At 45.5% G+C, this 17795-nt stretch overlaps 1 protein-coding gene across 11 annotated transcripts in view; it reads left to right on the top strand.

The window, feature by feature from the left end:
- The window catches only part of AREL1 (apoptosis resistant E3 ubiquitin protein ligase 1), a 50037-nt gene extending 32566 nt beyond the window's left edge, over window positions 1–17471 (top strand). For 8 of the 11 annotated variants that reach the window (XM_047861451.1, XM_047861450.1, XM_047861456.1 and 5 more), the window contains 15 exons: window positions 1684–1853; window positions 2094–2274; window positions 2481–2728; window positions 4458–4535; window positions 5446–5587; window positions 5719–5840; window positions 6811–6886; window positions 7626–7735; window positions 8646–8825; window positions 8995–9120; window positions 9813–9942; window positions 10030–10088; window positions 12769–12858; window positions 13264–13439; window positions 13545–17471. In XM_047861451.1, coding sequence (XP_047717407.1) covers window positions 1684–1853; window positions 2094–2274; window positions 2481–2728; window positions 4458–4535; window positions 5446–5587; window positions 5719–5840; window positions 6811–6886; window positions 7626–7735; window positions 8646–8825; window positions 8995–9120; window positions 9813–9942; window positions 10030–10088; window positions 12769–12858; window positions 13264–13439; window positions 13545–13647 — 1991 coding nt within the window. In that variant the 3' untranslated portion in view covers window positions 13648–17471. The other 3 variants (XM_047861453.1, XM_047861452.1, XM_047861455.1) reach the window with 3 other exon arrangements.
- The last annotated feature ends 324 nt before the right edge of the window (window positions 17472–17795 follow it).

Below are 17795 nucleotides of genomic sequence, written 5' to 3'. Positions count from 1 at the left end.
TATTATATAAGTCAGAATTGACCAAACATCAAATCAGAAACTATGAGCCTGATTCCAAAGGGGGGGAAAAAGAGGAGGATAGAAAGAAAAAGAAGGAAAGAAAAGAAAACCCAACAGACTAACATACAAAACTGCAGGACAGTTGTCTTTTGGGGCCTGGGACCGGTGGCTCTGCTGGTCTGCAGGAGAGGCCGTCTGGCTCTGTCAGTGTCACTCTGGTTTGGTCAGTGTCAGTCCCACTCCAGTAGATAAGCAGTTACCAGGTACGGAGGGGCAGGGTTTGGTCAGTGTATCGCCTCCACTGGGGGCCGCTGTCCTGTTCCCTGAAGCCCCACTGTGTTGGTGATGGGGAGAAAAATGGAGACGCCCCAGTCCCTCCTCCCTGGACCAGGGCTTGTCCCGGGCCTCCCAGGCGTTAGGCTAGTATTCAAAACCCAATGTCTTAAAGGATCCTCACCACACAGACCTGTTTCTAGGGTAACGCCACTCCACCCATCTGACAAAGGGCCTCTGGCTGGCCAGTTCCTGCAAGATCTTTTGTCCTTTGTGGGGGCAATAAATCTTCGAACCACGGTACTCGAGGGAGGGGACTGTCCTCTCCCAGTGTGCCCCTGAGATCACTGCCGCGCCCAGGGGCTGACTCCCTTCCCCGCCAGGCATGTGCACTGGACAGCGGCTCCGGTACAGAGAAAGTCACACACCCTTGAAAACGCTGATCTTCAGCTCCTACGGCTGTTTGCAAAGTAGACACTGGCACTCTCCGTATTTCTCGTTCCCCAGTCCGTGGTCTGGAGAGGATTTTCTCTTGTCCAAACACAATATCATACTTCCATAGCCTTTCTCTCCCTTTTGTCTCTCCACAGAAGGGGTTCCCTCCCCTCCATTCCTACACTGCCCATTTTATCTCTCCGAATTCACATACACAAACCTCTGTCCCATCAAGCTGCTTTGTCCACTTGTGGAGATTTTTCTGTGACTCTGCAGCCTGTATTCCTGGGTGTTCCAAATGTTCTGACCTCAAAACAGCTGTGTTTGAGGGATGAGGGAAATCCCAGTCCCCCTACTTCTCCGCTGTCTTAACTCCTCTCCGTATAAATTTTAGAACAATATTTGCTATATCTACAAAAACTCTTGGTGAGATTTTGATAAGAATGATATTAAACATGAATATCATTTGGAGAGGATTGACATTTTTACTATGTTGAGCTTTCTAGTTCATGAACTTGGTGACCTCTGACTTTATGTGGACCTTTTCATTTCTTTCACTAGCATTTTTTAGTTTTCAACATACTACATGTACATGTGTTCTTACATTTCCACCTAAGTATTTCTGAGTTTTTGTGTTTCTTTGGTTTAGCGCCAATTTCTGAGGCCTGCCTCACTTGTAGGTTCCCAGTGAGACTGTAGACACAATGTAGCTTTCAGTTCTGTTTCCTGTGAGTCCTTTTCTCCTTTTGTTTAGTGCAGCAATGGTTAGTAGTGCAGCAGTGGTTAGAAATTTGTGAAAATGAGTTCCCCGGTTCATTTGAATTAATCTTTTTCTTTCTTTTTCTCATCCTCTTCATGGTGGTGTTTATCCCTAAGAATTGGGCAGGACCCAGCTCTCTGGGACTCACTGATTGAAGAGATCTTTGTGCTCCGATAAGCTGCCCACTAAAGATTAGATTCCATTGTCTGTTTCAGGAATGGTGGTTCCTTCCAAGACCAAAATAGTGTGCCATTTTTCTACTCTTGTATTGACCTGTGGACAGCCACACACCCTTCAAATAGTGCCCCGAGATGAGTACGACAACCCTACCAACAATTCCGCGTCCTTGAGAGATGAGCACAATTACAGTTTGTCCATTCATGAGGTAAGCAACTTCCCTTCTCTGTGTGCTCCTTTTCTGTCATTCTCACCCTTACTGATTCACTTCCTCTCATCTCCACCTTGACTTCTGTACTGTCCTTCCTGACATCTGACAGTGCCCAATCCCATTAGCAATTATGAGGCTTAGATTAACTTGTAATAGGAAAGTTCTTTGTAAAGAGTAAACTGCCATGCACTAGGGCAAATTTTCTATGTTCACTGATGCTCGGTTTTCCTCTTGTAGCTCGGTCCTCAAGAAGAAGAGAGCTCTGGTGTCTCGTTTGAGAAGTCTGTGACCTCCAACAGGCAGACCTGCCAGGTGTTCTTGCGACTCACCCTGCATTCTCGTGGCTGCTTCCATGCCTGCATTTCATACCAAAATCAGCCAATCAATAATGGTGAATTTGACATCATTGTCCTAAGTGGTGAGTTGAAAGAAAAGCTCTGATTTAGTCCTGGTCCCAGGCCACTTGTTCTTTGTGTTGTCTGCGTTCTTCTGACCAACCTCACAAACATTTGCCATCTGAGCCACACTTGGCTTAGAGTCCTCTGGACTAAAGGTCTAGTGACAGGTCTTTCCTTTTCTCCCACGTCTCCTACTTTACAACCTTGTTCCTTGTTACTGCTTCAGAGAATGAGAAGAATATTGTCGAACGCAACGTATCCACCTCAGGAGTGAGCATTTACTTTGAGGCTTATCTTTATAATGCCACCAACTGTACCAGCACACCTTGGCACCTTCCCCCCATGCACACGAGCTCCTCCCAGCGCCGGCCTTCCACAGCCATGGAGGAGGAAGATGAAGACTCACCCTCCGAGTGCCAGACCCCTGAGAAGGTGAAGAAACCGAAGAAGGTGTACTGCTACGTGTCCCCAAAGGTTGGACCGCTCACTCTTGTCTCAAAATCCCCTTGCCTAAACCTGCATATATTTGGCGATCGGTAATAAAACCACAAAGCATTAGTGTGAGAGTCAGGGCAAGATCTTTGACTTGTAGGTTTTCTGGGATACCAAGAGAGGCTACTTAAGCTTGAGCAGAAGATTGCGCCCCCACCCACCCACCCCCAATTTTGCTGCACATGTTTGGACTGGACTGGATTAAGACTCTGTCTAGAAGGTCTGTGTACTTTGGTGCTTTAGAGCACCTGAGGCGTTCTGCCCTTTGATTGCTTCTGGGAAGGTGTTTCAAGGAATGGCTCTCAGAGTTTTAAAGAAAGCTACTTTTGACCATTAAAAATTTTTCACTAGTATAAAAATTACTGTTGGCCCCTTCTGCTGTTTTGAAACAACTTGATCTTTCATTCTTGGATTCATGAAACCACAATAAATGCATGTCTCTCTCAGGCTACAAGATTGGAACACAGAAATTTTGGCAGAGGCAGGGAGGTGAACTTCCCAAGGCCCCTGAGCTAAGAGGCACTTTGTGTTAGGATTTTCTTTCGAGTATTTGTATTTTGCTTATTCATTCAGACCTCGGAAAACTGAGCTTTTGAAACATCCCATTCTGTCCCTTTAATCTCATAACCAAAACTGAGTCCCAATTCCGTTCTACTTCAGACTTTGCTAAGTGTCATTAAAAGCTTGTCCTGCTTTGAACTAGGGGAGTGGGAATGAGGGCCAGGGTGAGGTACAGATGAAGCTAGTTTGACCACGAGGTGGTAATTGTTAAAGCTGATGATGGGTTCATCATACCATTTTCTCTTCTTTAGCATGTGTTTGAAATTTTCTTAATGAAGAGTTTGTTTTAAATCAAAAAGCCAGATCTGTACATTTAGATAACAGGTTTTTTTAGATTAAAAGTGATTGGCTTTGTCTTTTTCTTTTTTATAATGGTATAAAGAGACCCTTCTTTATTCTCACCATTTTTATGTGCTTTTTTGTTTGCAACCACACGACCACCTTTACCCTCCCATCCCCCACCTGGCCTCCCGTGGCAAATCCTGGGTACCATTCTTTTTTTTTTTTAATTTTTTTTTTTTAATGTTATTTATTTTTGAAACAATGCGAGAGACAGAGTGCAAGCAGCAGAGGGGCAGAGCAGGCAGAGGGAGACACAGAATCTGAAGCAGGCTCCGGGCTCTGAGCTGTCAGCCCAGAGCCAGACGCGGGGCTCAAACTCACGAACTGTGAGATCATGACCTGAGCCGAAGTCGGATACTTAACCGACTGAGCCACTCAGGGGCCCCCCTGGTTACCATTCTAATAGAGATAAAGCAGTGGGTAGGGGCCACAGGTATCTCCTGTCCATTGAGGAAGTCTGAGCAGCACTCAGCTGAACAAAAGGAGATTTTGATTGTTTCTAGGTAAAATGTTTACTCATAAAGTGAAAATCTGATCTCAGACATTTAGAACTGGTAGTAAGACTTGAATAGGAAGATTATGAAATGTCTGTGTGAAATTGCATTGTCAGAGTAATATTTTCAATTTGCCTGTTTTAAGATAGAATTGATTTTATATTTTATTTTAGTACTAAAAAAGTATCCTCTTTGTCCCTAGAGGGAAAGGGTTATGAGGAATGGAGGTAGGGACTCCGGTTTTTTAATTACAGTACCCAGATAGACCCTTTTTATTTATCACTCACTTCCTTTTCTGTATGTTGTCCCTCCAGCAATTCTCAGTGAAGGAGTTCTACCTGAAAATCATTCCCTGGCGCCTTTATACCTTCCGAGTATGCCCAGGAACAAAAGTAAGTTGAACCTTACATTTGGTTTATGCTGAGCAGGCTTCAATTCTGGAATGTTTCAGCCTTTCGTTTATTCCTAGAAGGGCTTTTGGTGTTTCTGGAAGTTCTTACTGTGCACACGGAATTCATTGCCGAATAAAGAAAGGGTCGTCTTTTGTCCTCACAACGTGGCATGAAGAATACAGAAGTTCTAGAAAGACACGTGCCTAAAGAAACAAGAATTAGTAGCAAATCAGAATTCTTCAACAGTTCTCTTTTGCCCCGAGACTAAGTTAATGGAGAAGGTGTTGACAGTTCTGGCCCAAGCTTGGTTTTCCAACATGCTAAAGCTAACTCTTTTAGAATCAGCACTCTCGTTTATTAAAAACATTTGTTTTAACTTTCCGAGCTTTTGGAATCTAAAGGCAAATTGCTTTCCTCCAGCCAGTTTGCCCAACCTCATCAGGTATTTGTATATCCTTCCTGCCTTCAACAGTGTATGTGTGTTTCTATATGTATATGTACACACATACACACACACACATACACACATACATTTACCTATAATAACCTTGATAGTTTTTTTTATTTGTTTAAATTCTCGTTAGTTAACATACAGCGCAATATTGGTTTCAAGAGTACACCCTTCTTATATTTTATGTTAGGAGGTCTGTATTGTTAACCTGCGATCCTCACTAAAGGCAGTCTCTGTGGCTCCAGTAATTTAACATAAGATTGGATTGTAGAGCACGGAACATAAGATTGGATTGTAGAGCACGGAGATGAAAAACACAGTGATACACTCCTAGTAGGTACTGACTTAGAGAAAACAGGCTTAACTTGTTGGTTGGTTGGTACTGAAGGTTAGGGATACGGAAAGTTTTTGCTGGATTTGAGAGTTTTATACTAAACCTTTTCTTTTGTCCTTTGTTAGTTTTCATACCTCGGCCCCGACCCCGTTCATAAGCTCCTGACACTGGTGGTAGATGATGGCATTCAGCCGCCCGTGGAGCTCAGCTGTAAGGAGAGGAACATTCTAGCAGCCACTTTCATCCGCTCTCTCCATAAGAATATAGGTAAGATTGGACAGGGGTTCTGACAGGGAAGGCAGTGACCCCAGCCACGCTGGGCGTCTGAAGGTGTGGTGTGGACTGCACAGGTGTCTTGAGATGAGGCTGTGATCATGATGGATCTTCTTGCTCCTCAGGAGGCTCCGAGACCTTTCAGGACAAGGTGAACTTTTTCCAGCGAGAGCTTCGGCAGGTGCATATGAAAAGACCACATTCCAAAGTCACCCTGAAGGTCAGCAGACACACGTTGTTGGAATCGGTGCGTAAAGTTTCATTTCCGTTGTCAGTTGTCAGGATTTTGCAACTAGAAACCTCTTTGGTGTTTGGTTATGTCCTACAGGTTGAAACCCCAATTTCCCTTCTCTTTAAACATCTCTGTTAAAAACTGCTCTTCTCTTTGTTTGATTATGTACTGAGTTTGGAGTAGATTTGTTCCAGACCTGTTATTCAGGGGAGAGACTAGTTGACATGTCGGCTTTATAATCTGTACTGAACTCATTCCTGAACCATCTCCTGGAACTTGTGTGTGGGGAAGGTAGAAGTAGTGGTTGACAGAAGAAAGTTCTTATTCTTGAATCCCTGGAATAGAAGAGCTCTTGTTGGATTAAAAGGAAATGACTTTTGTTGTCACTCTGGTCTGATGGAAAAGGAACACCTGATGTGTGTCTGTCTCCACTGCACAGACACTGGCATAATTCTTGCATTCCTCAAGAATGAGAAGGCTTGGTCCCTGTCCAGAAAGTGTTTGTGATGTTTGGCTCTGGTAGGTGTGACTGGAAACCCCTTTTCTCAGCCACATTCCCTGTGTGGCATGGCTCCCTGTCTGAACATAGCTTGTGGATAAAGATTTCTAGTGAACACTGTACTTGAAAACCAGGACTCCTTGGTTCTCTTGCTGACAGCTTACTAATTTGAGTCCTTTTTATTTCTTCACATAAGAGTTTTCTAATTAAAATGAGCATTAAAAAAAAAAAAAAGCTTCAAAACTTCCCAACAAAGCAATGGTATAAAGATGAATTAGGTTGTTTTTTAAAATCTTAAGTTTCTTCCGGAGATCTGTGCATTTTAAATAATAAGATGGCATGATTAAAGCTTATATCTGAGTACTGTATCTCCTCCAAGTACTAATGGTTACAGGGACAATGGCATTGTTCTTGTGTTTTTGTGTTGAACACCCAAGAGATGCCAGCCAGTCTTCTGACAGTTTCCTTCCCTTCACTGCTTTTCAGTCTCTGAAAGCTACTCGGAATTTCTCCATCTCAGATTGGAGCAAGAACTTTGAAGTGGTTTTCCAAGACGAAGAAGGTCAGTTTTAAAATTTCATATTCTTTTCCTTTTTAAGTTTATTTATTTTGAGAGAGAGAGAGAGGGAGAGATGGGGGGTGGCAGAGAGAAGGGAGTAGAGAATCCCAAGTAGAGCCCCATGCGGGGCTCCATCCCACAAGCCATGCGATCATGACCCAGATCAAGAGTTGGACACTTAACCGACCGAGCCACCCAGGTGCCCCTCATATTCATTTTCTTTAACTCTCTTCCCCACTCCTCCTCTCCTCCTTACCTGCTTTCCACAAAGAACAAAAATATCCCCCCTACCCCTGCCCCTGCCCAAGTTTATTTTCCTAAAGGAAAAAGAAGTCATAAATTGAGACAGAAGATGTGGTGTTTACTGGCCAGGTAGCTTGGTGGAGCCTGTAGAGCACAGACAGAGGGACTTGGAGGCAAGTGCTAAGAGTTGGGACCAGAAGGGAAGGTAGTAACCTTTGCAGAACAAGAGAAAAGTCCATTTCCTGGGATCTCTGATCTCCCGTGTTTCCATACTAGGGGGCATTAGCTTAGTGAACAAAATATCTTGAGTCCTTTAATCCTACAGAAAGGGATGGGGTTTCCAAAAAAAAAAAGCCCGCAGTTTATGTGGGTTGGAATGGGGAAACACTCACGTAGTGGAATGGAAGGAAGGTGGAGAGTGTCGAATGATGAATAAAGGAACACAAGCAACAAGAGGTGGTAGGCCAGAGTCCCTTTTTATTTTTATTATACCTTTCAGCTCTGGACTGGGGAGGGCCTCGCCGGGAATGGTTCGAGCTAATCTGCAAAGCATTATTTGATACCACCAATCAGCTCTTCACCCGATTCAGTGACAACAACCAAGCATTAGTGAGTTTGCGACTTCCCTGTGGGCGGGCGGAAAATGTCAGTTGCATCACAATACATAACTCCAACAAGGGTTTGAGATCATGCAACTGTCCTGGAAATCTGACAACCTGTGTCTTGTTCTTAATTTCGATACTTACAGTATGAACCAATTAGATTGCTTCCCTCCTCTTTGCCTTTATTATTTCATGTGCAAAATAAGAGAAAATGCAGACGATGAGTATTTGACTAAAAAGTATTTTAGTGCAATGGCCATTCTGCTAATTGCTATTATAATGATTAAGCCACTTTTCTCAAAATATACCTAAGGCCATTGACTTTTGAACTAGATCTTTGACTAGGCAGAGGTATAAACAGTAGAGAAGTAGACTTCGTTTGAAAGAATTTCAGGTTTAGGGAAAAGACCTCCCATCATCCATTGGTTAACTTCCATACTCAGCCAGGGACCACAGACTTAATGTAAGGTTCTTCTATTTACTGTAAATCCATCTTTGCCCTCTATCTTCCAGTCAGTCTAAATTACTCATGTTAGCTACCAAACAACTAATGGCATTTAGACAACTCTTTGATTCTAACACTGAAATTCTTGCTTCCTTGGGATAGAGTTGTTGGGGAGGGTCTTTCCAGAACCAGGCTTGAAGAAAAATGGCCCAGAGCCTTTATCTATTTATTTTTTTAATATTTATTTTTGAGAGGGAGGGAGAGAGAGAGAGCAAGCGCATAAACTCAGGAGGGGCAGAGGGTGGGGGTGGGGGACAGAGGATCTGAAGTGGCTCTGGGTGGACAGCAGCAGCGAGCCTGATGTGGGGCCGGAACTCATGAACTGTGAGATCATGACCCGAGTCAGGGTCAGAAGCTTAACTAACTGAGCCACTCAAGTGCCCCAGAGCCTTTTAATCTCTTTCTTTCACAGGTACATCCCAATCCTAATCGCCCTGCTCATCTACGCTTGAAGGTGTATGAGTTTGCAGGGCGGTTGGTGGGCAAGTGTCTCTATGAGTCCTCTCTAGGAGGAGCCTACAAGCAATTGGTCCGAGCTCGATTCACCCGTTCTTTTTTGGCCCAGATCATAGGCCTACGTATGCATTATAAGGTAATGTCTTAGGTATGTGTTTTTACCAAGGCTCCTGGCCATTAATTCTGGAATTCCTCCACTGTGCGCTCATTGTTCTTAAGGGGGGAGGGGTAAGTGGTTCCAGGCAGTTACAAATTGCCTTTCTGGGTACGAGTAGCCATGTTCTGTTGTCTTTCTGTCTTCTCAGTACTTTGAAACAGATGACCCAGAATTCTACAAATCTAAAGTTTGCTTCATCCTCAACAATGACATGAGTGAGATGGAGCTGGTCTTTGCAGAAGAGAAATATAATAAATCAGGTCAATTGGATAAGGTGAGAAAGAGAACCGAACTTGGGTCCCGTGGTTCCCAGCCTGCTCTACAGCAGGGCTGTCAAATGGAGCTTTCCGCAGTGATGGAAATGTTCTTTATCTGGGCTGTCTTTTGGACACCCAACATGTGGCTTGTTATCCACCAAATAACTGAATTTTTCACTTTATTTCATTGTCATTAATGTAAGCACGTGAGGCTAGTGGCAACCATATCAGGACATTGCATCCCACGGTTGATGATCTTGGCCCATTTAATGGAGCGAAAGACACATGTACCCATATATCCTACCCACTCATCCTTTCCAGTAGAAAAAGAACTTAGTGATAATGAAGTGTCACTGCATAAGTAGCTTTGGGGGGACGGCAGTGTCCCAAAGGTCAGTAGGGGCTTAATTTGGGATCATAGAGACATGAGGCTCTTGCTGACAAGGAACCGTAATATCTTCCTGTTCCGTCCCCACTAGTTGACCAGGTCAGAGAAGACTCACTCCGATACCGTAGTAGCTAGTAGAATGTGCTGTGGTAGGACCGCTGAAGCTTAGTAAGTATATGAAACCAGGTGTGTTACGAGGTTGAGGGTGCAGCAGACGCTCATTGCTGTGATGGAGTTCGATAATGCTGTTTATGGGACGTAGCGGCTGAGTGTCGTCAACTCCCAGCCACAGCCTCCCCTGTCTCTTGCCTCTTCTTTCAGGTGGTAGAGCTCATGACAGGTGGAGCTCAAACTCCAGTCACTAATGCGAATAAAATCTTCTATTTAAATCTACTGGCCCAATATCGACTGGCCAGTCAAGTGAAAGAGGAGGTGGAACACTTCTTAAAAGGTGAGAGCCTGTCTGTTCTTGGTCTTGAGATAAAAATCCCCGTATCCACAAAGTGGGTCTGGCTTTAACTTGGCTACTTTGTTTCAGGTCTGAATGAGTTGGTCCCTGAGAACCTTTTGGCCATTTTTGATGAAAACGAGCTTGAAGTAAGTGCTTGCAATTGCAGACCCCCATTCTTGACTGGGTATTTGAGTGTGCACGCAGGAACCAGCTTGTTGTGTCTTCTCTTATGAGATGAGGTGTGGAAGTCCTTTGTTCTAGAGTTGGTTTCCCTTTTGTGACCCTCCCATGCATTTACCCTTTCACCAGCTTTCAGAACATTAGAATGTGAAAATTAGAAACTGTAGCTAATTACCCTTGAAGAGTAATAATTAATAGCCATTTATTCATCAAATATTATTGATAACTGGTTGAATAGTAAAGAACATTGGTATTTTGTGCAGTCCTTGTAAATCCCATGACATTTAAAGTTGATTTTAGGGAATAATAGAATATTTTGTACAGAGACTATTGTCTCCTGTATGAGAGACTTACACAAACGTCCTTTGGACATTTGAAGCATTAGAGAACTAGCAGTGAATAGGACAAAGCCCCTGCCATCATGGAGCTATGTCCCAGGGAAGGAGACAAACCAAAAGATGTGACATATTTCAAAGCTTGGGGTCACAACGCTATTTAGTTAATATATTCTTATTCAGATCCTGTAACAACCGAAAAATGCTATAAGATGGTGAATGCCATTCTGTAATTATCAAAATAGAACTTGTGGGCAAAAAATAAAATCAGTTGGTTACTTACTTGCTGCTCACAGATGATACATACAAGGCAACTTATCAGTTCCCACTTCACACAGCTTTTATGAAGAGTGTGTTTTTGCAAACTGTTGCCTGTAAGGAGGAAATTCTTCAAAAATGAGAAAACAAAAAAGCAGTTTCACGTGGTCTTATAGAGTGTTTATTCTTATTAACTGAATTGGCTTCAAGAACAAGAATTAAAGCCGGGTGCAATTTTCATCACATTTGTACCTTCATACATGAAATTCAAACAAAATGAACGCTCCATCTCTCAGCCTAAAGTTTCCCATAGACTATCATCTAGTGCTGTTTATTTTGGGGGCTGAGGAATAGCTAGCTACTGGTGTATTTTGTTTTACCGTGAGGCATGGCATTTGTAACAACGTTTAAAAGTGAGTAGGAAGGAAGGACACAGTCTCTTTCAGTTACTCGGCACTCTTCTCTCACTCATTAGCTTAGCAGGTTCTTCTCGAAGGAGGCAAGGCTCCTCAGGTTTAATTTGGGCTTTTCTGGTCTCTTGATTAGGATGTATCTTTTTTTTTTTTTTAAACATGTATTGATTTTTGAGAGAGAGACAGAGACAGAGAGAGACAGTGCAGACTGGGGAGGGGCAGAAAGAGAGGGAGATACAGAATCCAAAGCAGTCTCCAGGCTCTGAGCTGTCAGCATACAGGCTGACGCGCGGCTCGGACTGACGAACCGCGAGATCATGACCTGGGCTGAAGTTGGACGCTTAACGGACTGAGCCACCCAGGCGCCCAAGATGTATCATTTTTTATAACTATTGAGTAAGTACTCACAGTCTGCTAAGTCACATGCTGGAGCCTGAACCAAATCAGGCTCAACAAGGATGTTTAGGCCTAACAAGGATGTTAGGATATCAACAAGATGTTTAGGCCTCTGAAGTCATTAATGTTCTCATTTTTTTTGGTATACTTTTTAATTTATCTGATCAAGTAGAGGCCGGGCTAAAGGGAAGGTAGTAAAAGTTCAGTCCACAAAAGAAGGATGGATCCCAATCCACAAAAGAAGGGAAACAGAAAAGGCCATCTGAAATATTCATAGGAGCTGGGACTTTTCATCAGAGGGAACGGGCCTGCCTTTTCTTCCTGGTGTTTCTAGGCTCTCTCCAAAGCAGACTCAGTAAATACTTGGTTCTTTTTTTGTCCTTTGTTTCAATTCAAAATAGTCTGCAGCAGTTTTTTGTTTTGTTTTGTTTTTTTTTTTTTTTTTTTTTTTTTTTTTTAAATTTTTTTTTTTTTCAACGTTTATTTATTTTGGAGACAGAGAGAGACAGAGCATGAACGGGGGAGGGGCAGAGAGAGAGGGAGACACAGAATCGGAAACAGGCTCCAGGCTCTGAGCCATCAGCCCAGAGCCTGATGCGGGGCTCGAACTCACAGACCGCGAGATCGTGACCTGGCTGAAGTCGGACGCTTAACCGACTGCGCCACCCAGGCGCCCCTGTTTTGTTTTTTTAAACAAGAAAGCAGTTCTTATTCTGTATGCCTTTTTATTTTATTTTTTTAGAGAGAGAGAGCTTGTGCGAGTAGGGCAGAGGGAGAGAGAGAATCTTAAGCAGACTATGAACCCAGTGCCGAGCCCGACACAGGGCTCGATCCCACGACCCTGGGATCATGACCTAAGCCAAAATCAAGAGTCAGATGTTGAATCGACTGATCACCCAGTAGTTCTTAATTAGGGGTGCACATCAGTAACGGGAAACTTTTTCAAAATACACAAGTTCCTAACCCATTCCTGGAGATTTTGATTCCGTAGGTCTGGGGTAAGGCTTTGGGCATCTACATATTTTTTTAAAAAGCTGTGTGATTTTTACCACGCTGGTTAGGAACCATTGGCCTGTTATAATTAATTTTCCTAAAGCAGAGTTCTGGCATTATGATCTCACCTTATGGTCTTTTTCCTGGTGTTTTCTTTATTCCATATTTTGCATGTTAACACAGGCAATTTTGACCTTATGTTGCATCTTTGTCCCCTGATTGTCCTGGTAACACCTGACTATCTTCTCCAGCTGCTGATGTGTGGGACTGGTGACATCAGTGTGTCTGACTTCAAAGCCCACGCAGTGGTCGTTGGCGGCTCATGGCATTTCAGAGAAAAGGTAGGTGGGCTAAACTTCCTTTCATTGGATTTGTGTCCTGTTACAAGGAAAAGCTTTCAGAAGAGAAGTATCCAGGAGTCAGAAGTATCCAGACATATCGACTGGGAAAAAATGACACATGAGGGAGAGACAGGTGGTTGTCCAGGCAGAAGGGAGCCCTGGTCCCTCGGCGCTGTTGTGCTGCCTGCCACAGGAGTCGTACGTGAGAAATGCAAAGGAATAGAACCAGGCAATCAACGACCACCCTGCTGACCGTGTGACAACAGAAATTCGTAAAGAGGTTGTCGACTGTAACCATTGCTACCCTTGTCGCCCACTTCAGAGTATCCTCTTCTCTCCCCAGGGGTCAGATCCTAGGCTGCACACTTGAGTGTGACCCCACCTTGTGCTCTCTCTCTCTGGCAGGTCATGAGATGGTTCTGGACTGTGGTTTCCAGTCTGACCCAGGAGGAGTTGGCTCGGCTGCTACAGTTCACAACAGGCTCCTCTCAGCTACCACCCGGAGGTTTCGCTGCCCTCTGTCCCTCATTCCAGATTATTGCTGCTCCGACCCACAGCACGCTCCCGACTGCACACACGTGGTGCGTACCAGACCGTCCAGTGCACGCTCACGGGGGAGGGTCGTCCCAGCCCCTGCCAGTGCTTCTGGCAGTGTGAGTTAATCCCTTCTCCCCTTGCCCTTCCAGTTTTAACCAGCTGTGCCTCCCCACGTATGACTCGTACGAAGAGGTGCACAGGATGCTGCAGCTGGCCATCAGTGAGGGCTGCGAGGGCTTTGGCATGCTCTGACCGCCCTCCTGCCATCCACCTGGCCCTGTGCTTTCCGGAGCACCTGGGTGCAGGTAACAGCGTGATAACACTGACCCAGACATCCACGTAACGTACACGGAACCATCGGCCAGAAGCTGCTGCATGCTCCCCAGTAGCTGGAGTATTTGGTCATCTGTGAGCTGGATCCTTCCCTTGCTGCTCCCTACACATCTCTCCCACGGGCCACTTGGGCACGGTGTGTCATGTGAGCTGCTCACTCAGTCACGAGAGGAGGACCGTGCTGCCGTAACTTCATTTGGTTCTTAGAAGATCTCGGTGGCAGGAGCTGTTTCACTAGCTGAGGAAGATTACACAAAGGGCTCGGCTTTCTTAGAAGGCTGGCCTCCTCCTTGCTCAGCCTCCTCTGCTGGTGTCCCTGAGAGATCCCCTCTGCAGCCCTCACTACTTGACCTGAGGTGATGTGAGTCCCTCTTGTGGGCATGGTGATTGCCTCTTCTCACCAGGAGCCGGGAGAAGCACCGCGAGGAAGGGGCCCACATGAGCAGTCTTCATTTTTGTCCCTCTGCACAATGGCAGGCTCAGGCCATGGCACTGGACTACCTCTAATGGGGACTGATAGCACAAAAGGATTTTTTTTGTGTGGTGTCAGAACTGGAAAAGGAGCTTTTTCCCTGAAGGCATTTCTGGAAATGATCATTAATCCATAAAGAACTGTCTGCGCTTTTTTTTTTTTTTTTGAGTTTGAGCCAGTGAGAAAAACAGACCCAAGAATGTGAAAGATAGCTGGGCTATAGCTTCCAGTGCCGAATATGATTTTCCCTTAGGGCCCGGGACACGTCTAGGCACATGGCTGGCTTGAAGACTACTGACGTTTGTCCCTGAGTTTGTTCTTTACACTGAGGTGTGGCTGGGCCTGGCCACTTACCTTCAACTTATTCAGTCCGCTAAGAGCTAGGGATTCTTTAGCTTTCTACGGAAGAAAATCTTGTAGCAAGGGATTGAGACAGTAAGAATAGCATGCTAACGATGCCTGGTTCTCTCTTTGCTTGGTTTTCTCTGGCAGCACTGAGGCAAGGGAAAAGGGACCTGTGGCTCAGTCACAGGTCCTTGGGGTCAGGGCACAAGGAACATACGTAGAAGAGCTGTGTCAGACAACAAACACCCAGCTGCTCAGTGACTTCACTCTGTCAGTTGCCAGCAGGAGTCCCAGTGGAGGGAGGACGATCTAGTAGGTCCGGTTACACGATGACTGAAGAGAACCTGCAGCTGTCTCTTGGAAGATCACACCATCCTTTCTCATTACAGTTTGAATACACACATCTTCAAGACTCAGACTCTCATCAACTCTCCCAATTTCTGTGTTTAAGAAGGCTTTGCTGCAAGCTACCCTTCTCACCGGGGCATTCAACTCTGAGAATATTACAAGCCATCCTTACTGCCAAAACCAGCAAGTACAGAGGCCAGAGATGAGGCAGGACTTATGGCAATGCCCTGGCCTCCCGGAAGCATGTCTGAGCCCTCCCGTTCCCAGGGATCACAAGGAACAAGCCCTCCCGAGCTGCTCCCGCTGCTGCCTGACCTCACTCCTTCGCAGTCGTCATTTGTCCTTGGCATGGGTGCCGACCTCACTCATTCTTGGGGTCTGGGATCCAGCGTCAGGGCCTCGACACCCACAGGGTCCTCCATGCCACACGGTCACTGCTCTCCTCAGGGACCAGGACAAGGTGCTGCTGCTCGCCCCAGTGTCTTCCCATGGGACACATGCAGGCGAGTTTCGTCATCACCCCGGACAAGGCGACGTTGCCCCTCGGGCCCGGAGAGGGGCTTCCAGCTGGGGGTGCGTGGGCTGGTTCTGCTGTCCTTGGCAGTTGATCCTCTTCTGGACTCTGCATTCTCCCCTCCGTGGCCCTCCAGAGACTGCTGCTGGAGCTCGATTTGATTTTCTTGGCTAGATCTGGCATTTTAAGCTCCAGTCATAGCACTTTTCAGAGCATCCTGGGTGCCACCGCGGCTGGCTGCGGCCGCTTGCGTGCCTGTGGTGGGCCTCGGCCCCAGGGTCTTTGTGTAACAAAACCCTTTGATACTGTTGTGGTTTTCTACTCTTCCAGTGTACTCCCTCTCCCAAGTCTGTTCAGAAGTATCTTTGCTCTGTTTGGCCTTTTCCTTTTCTCTTTTTTTCTAATCTTGCTCTGGTACTTGTCAATATGGGAGAAAAAGGTACATGTCAGAGAGAAGGAGGAATATGTGTTACTTCTCGGGCAGTTTTTACTTTCGTGTTTCTTCTTTTGGCCGGTTCTTTTGTTTATGCCCTTGTGGCCCAGGTACTGGGGGGAGGCGGGCTGAACGACTGGCCTTTTAGTGTCTTTGAAGGAAGCCAAGCAGCAAGTGAACAGCAGGGAGAGCATCAGCGTGTTTTCTAGAGACCAAGCCCTGCTGCAGGTTCGTCAGGCCAGGCAAAGGGGCCAGGCAGCTGTAGTGAGACTGTAAATATTTTGTACAGGAAATAAATATCGAAAAGGGTTATGTAGCGAGTGACTCTTCTTTAAGTGGCGACTCAGGGCTCAAACCGGAGGTGGGGAAGGAAAAGAAAGATTTGGAAATGTTTTTGCATTTTCCCAGTAATTCAGAAGCTCCCAGCGCCAGGTAGAACGTGCGCACAGAGCCCTGGCCTGTCCCAGCTCTTCTCGCGCCTCCGTCCGTCCCTGACCGCTGTCCCTGATGCCGGGCAGGGCCATGGTGCCTGACAGGTGCTTGCGCCCACCTCCTGAACAAGAAACCAGTGTGGCAAGAGCAGAGGGTGTCTGTTTTCATCAGTCTTTTAAACATGAATTTGTTGTTTTACTATGTAAGAAACTCAGCATAGAAAATTTGCAAATAAAAAGCACGAGAGAAATAATTCACCTGCCATCCAGCGGTAACCACTGTTAAGTGATGTGTATAGCCTTCTGGTTTGTATACAATCACGCTTATTTCCACGCCTCCTCTCCCCCTCCCCACTCTCCCCGAAGTGGGCTGGCATAGCAGACAAAAATACTGCCTCTCAAAAAGTTTGGAGGCGAGGGGCACGTGGTACCAATTCTTTTCCAACCAAAGGTAAGCGTGGCAGAAAACCAGACCTCGGGGCCCTGGCCTTATTGGGGAAGTAATCTTGGTGTCATTACTTATTGGTTCCCAATTGGGAAAATTGGAAGATCAACAAAATTCCCTTTGGACTTGTGTTTAAAGTACAAAGATGGTTTTTGCCCCATCTCCCAGACCTGGTGAATTGGAATCTTAAGTTTGAACGCCACCCTTAGAGTGCTGTCACTCTACTCCCACCTCCTCAAGCTTCTGAGTGATAGGAGATGTCCTTAAAAAAAACACAGTTCTGCCCCTCTAACTTCATGTTTTTAGGTTACCAGTCCTACGTCTTTTATACTTGCTGTTCTCATGGCTTTGAGTGAGTCCCTGGGAATGGTCATCATTGATTGATTTCAGCCTATCATGAAGTTATTCTTAAGACCCAAGAGGGTGGCCGGATTGCTCTTGAATTAACACAGTAAGTGCTAGCGTTAGCCTGTCATGCACTGTTACCTCTGAGCCACTGCAGTGAGCCCTCCGACCTCTGCCCAGCCACACGTCTCTGAGAACCACAATAGAGATTCTCTGACAGGTGGCTTGACCCAGAGGCTCCTTGTCTCTACTTCTGCTTCACTTAGACCCTCAAGCATAATCGAACACCTTCAGGTACTCTGTAATACTTTTATTTAAAAACAAATTTCCTTTTTTTCTTTTGAGATGTAACATATATACAAAGAAAAGGTCAACAGGCATGCACAATTTAATAATTACAAAGGAAGGGCGCCTGGGTGACTCAGCCAGTTAAGTGGCCGACTTCGGCTCAGGTCATGATCTCATGGCTCATGGGTTCGAGCCCCACGTTGGGCTCTGTGCTGACAGCTCGGAGCCTGGAGCCTGCTTCAGATTCTGTGTCTCCCTCTCTCTCTGCCTCACCCCCGCATGCAATCTCTCAAAAATAAACATTTTAAAAAATTTAAAAAGAAAAAAGAAAATGACTCAGCGCTAAATTGTCTCAAAAATTGTGAAACAGGCTAATATTTCTGACTCAGAGTACTGCCTTTGTGCAACATCTAACAGAATGCCATTCCAGAGTTATCGGAGAGCTT

Source organism: Prionailurus viverrinus, chromosome B3 (assembly GCF_022837055.1).
Source record: "Prionailurus viverrinus isolate Anna chromosome B3, UM_Priviv_1.0, whole genome shotgun sequence".
Lineage (NCBI taxonomy): Eukaryota > Metazoa > Chordata > Mammalia > Carnivora > Felidae > Prionailurus > Prionailurus viverrinus.
This window is presented reverse-complemented; position numbering and strand designations above follow the sequence as displayed.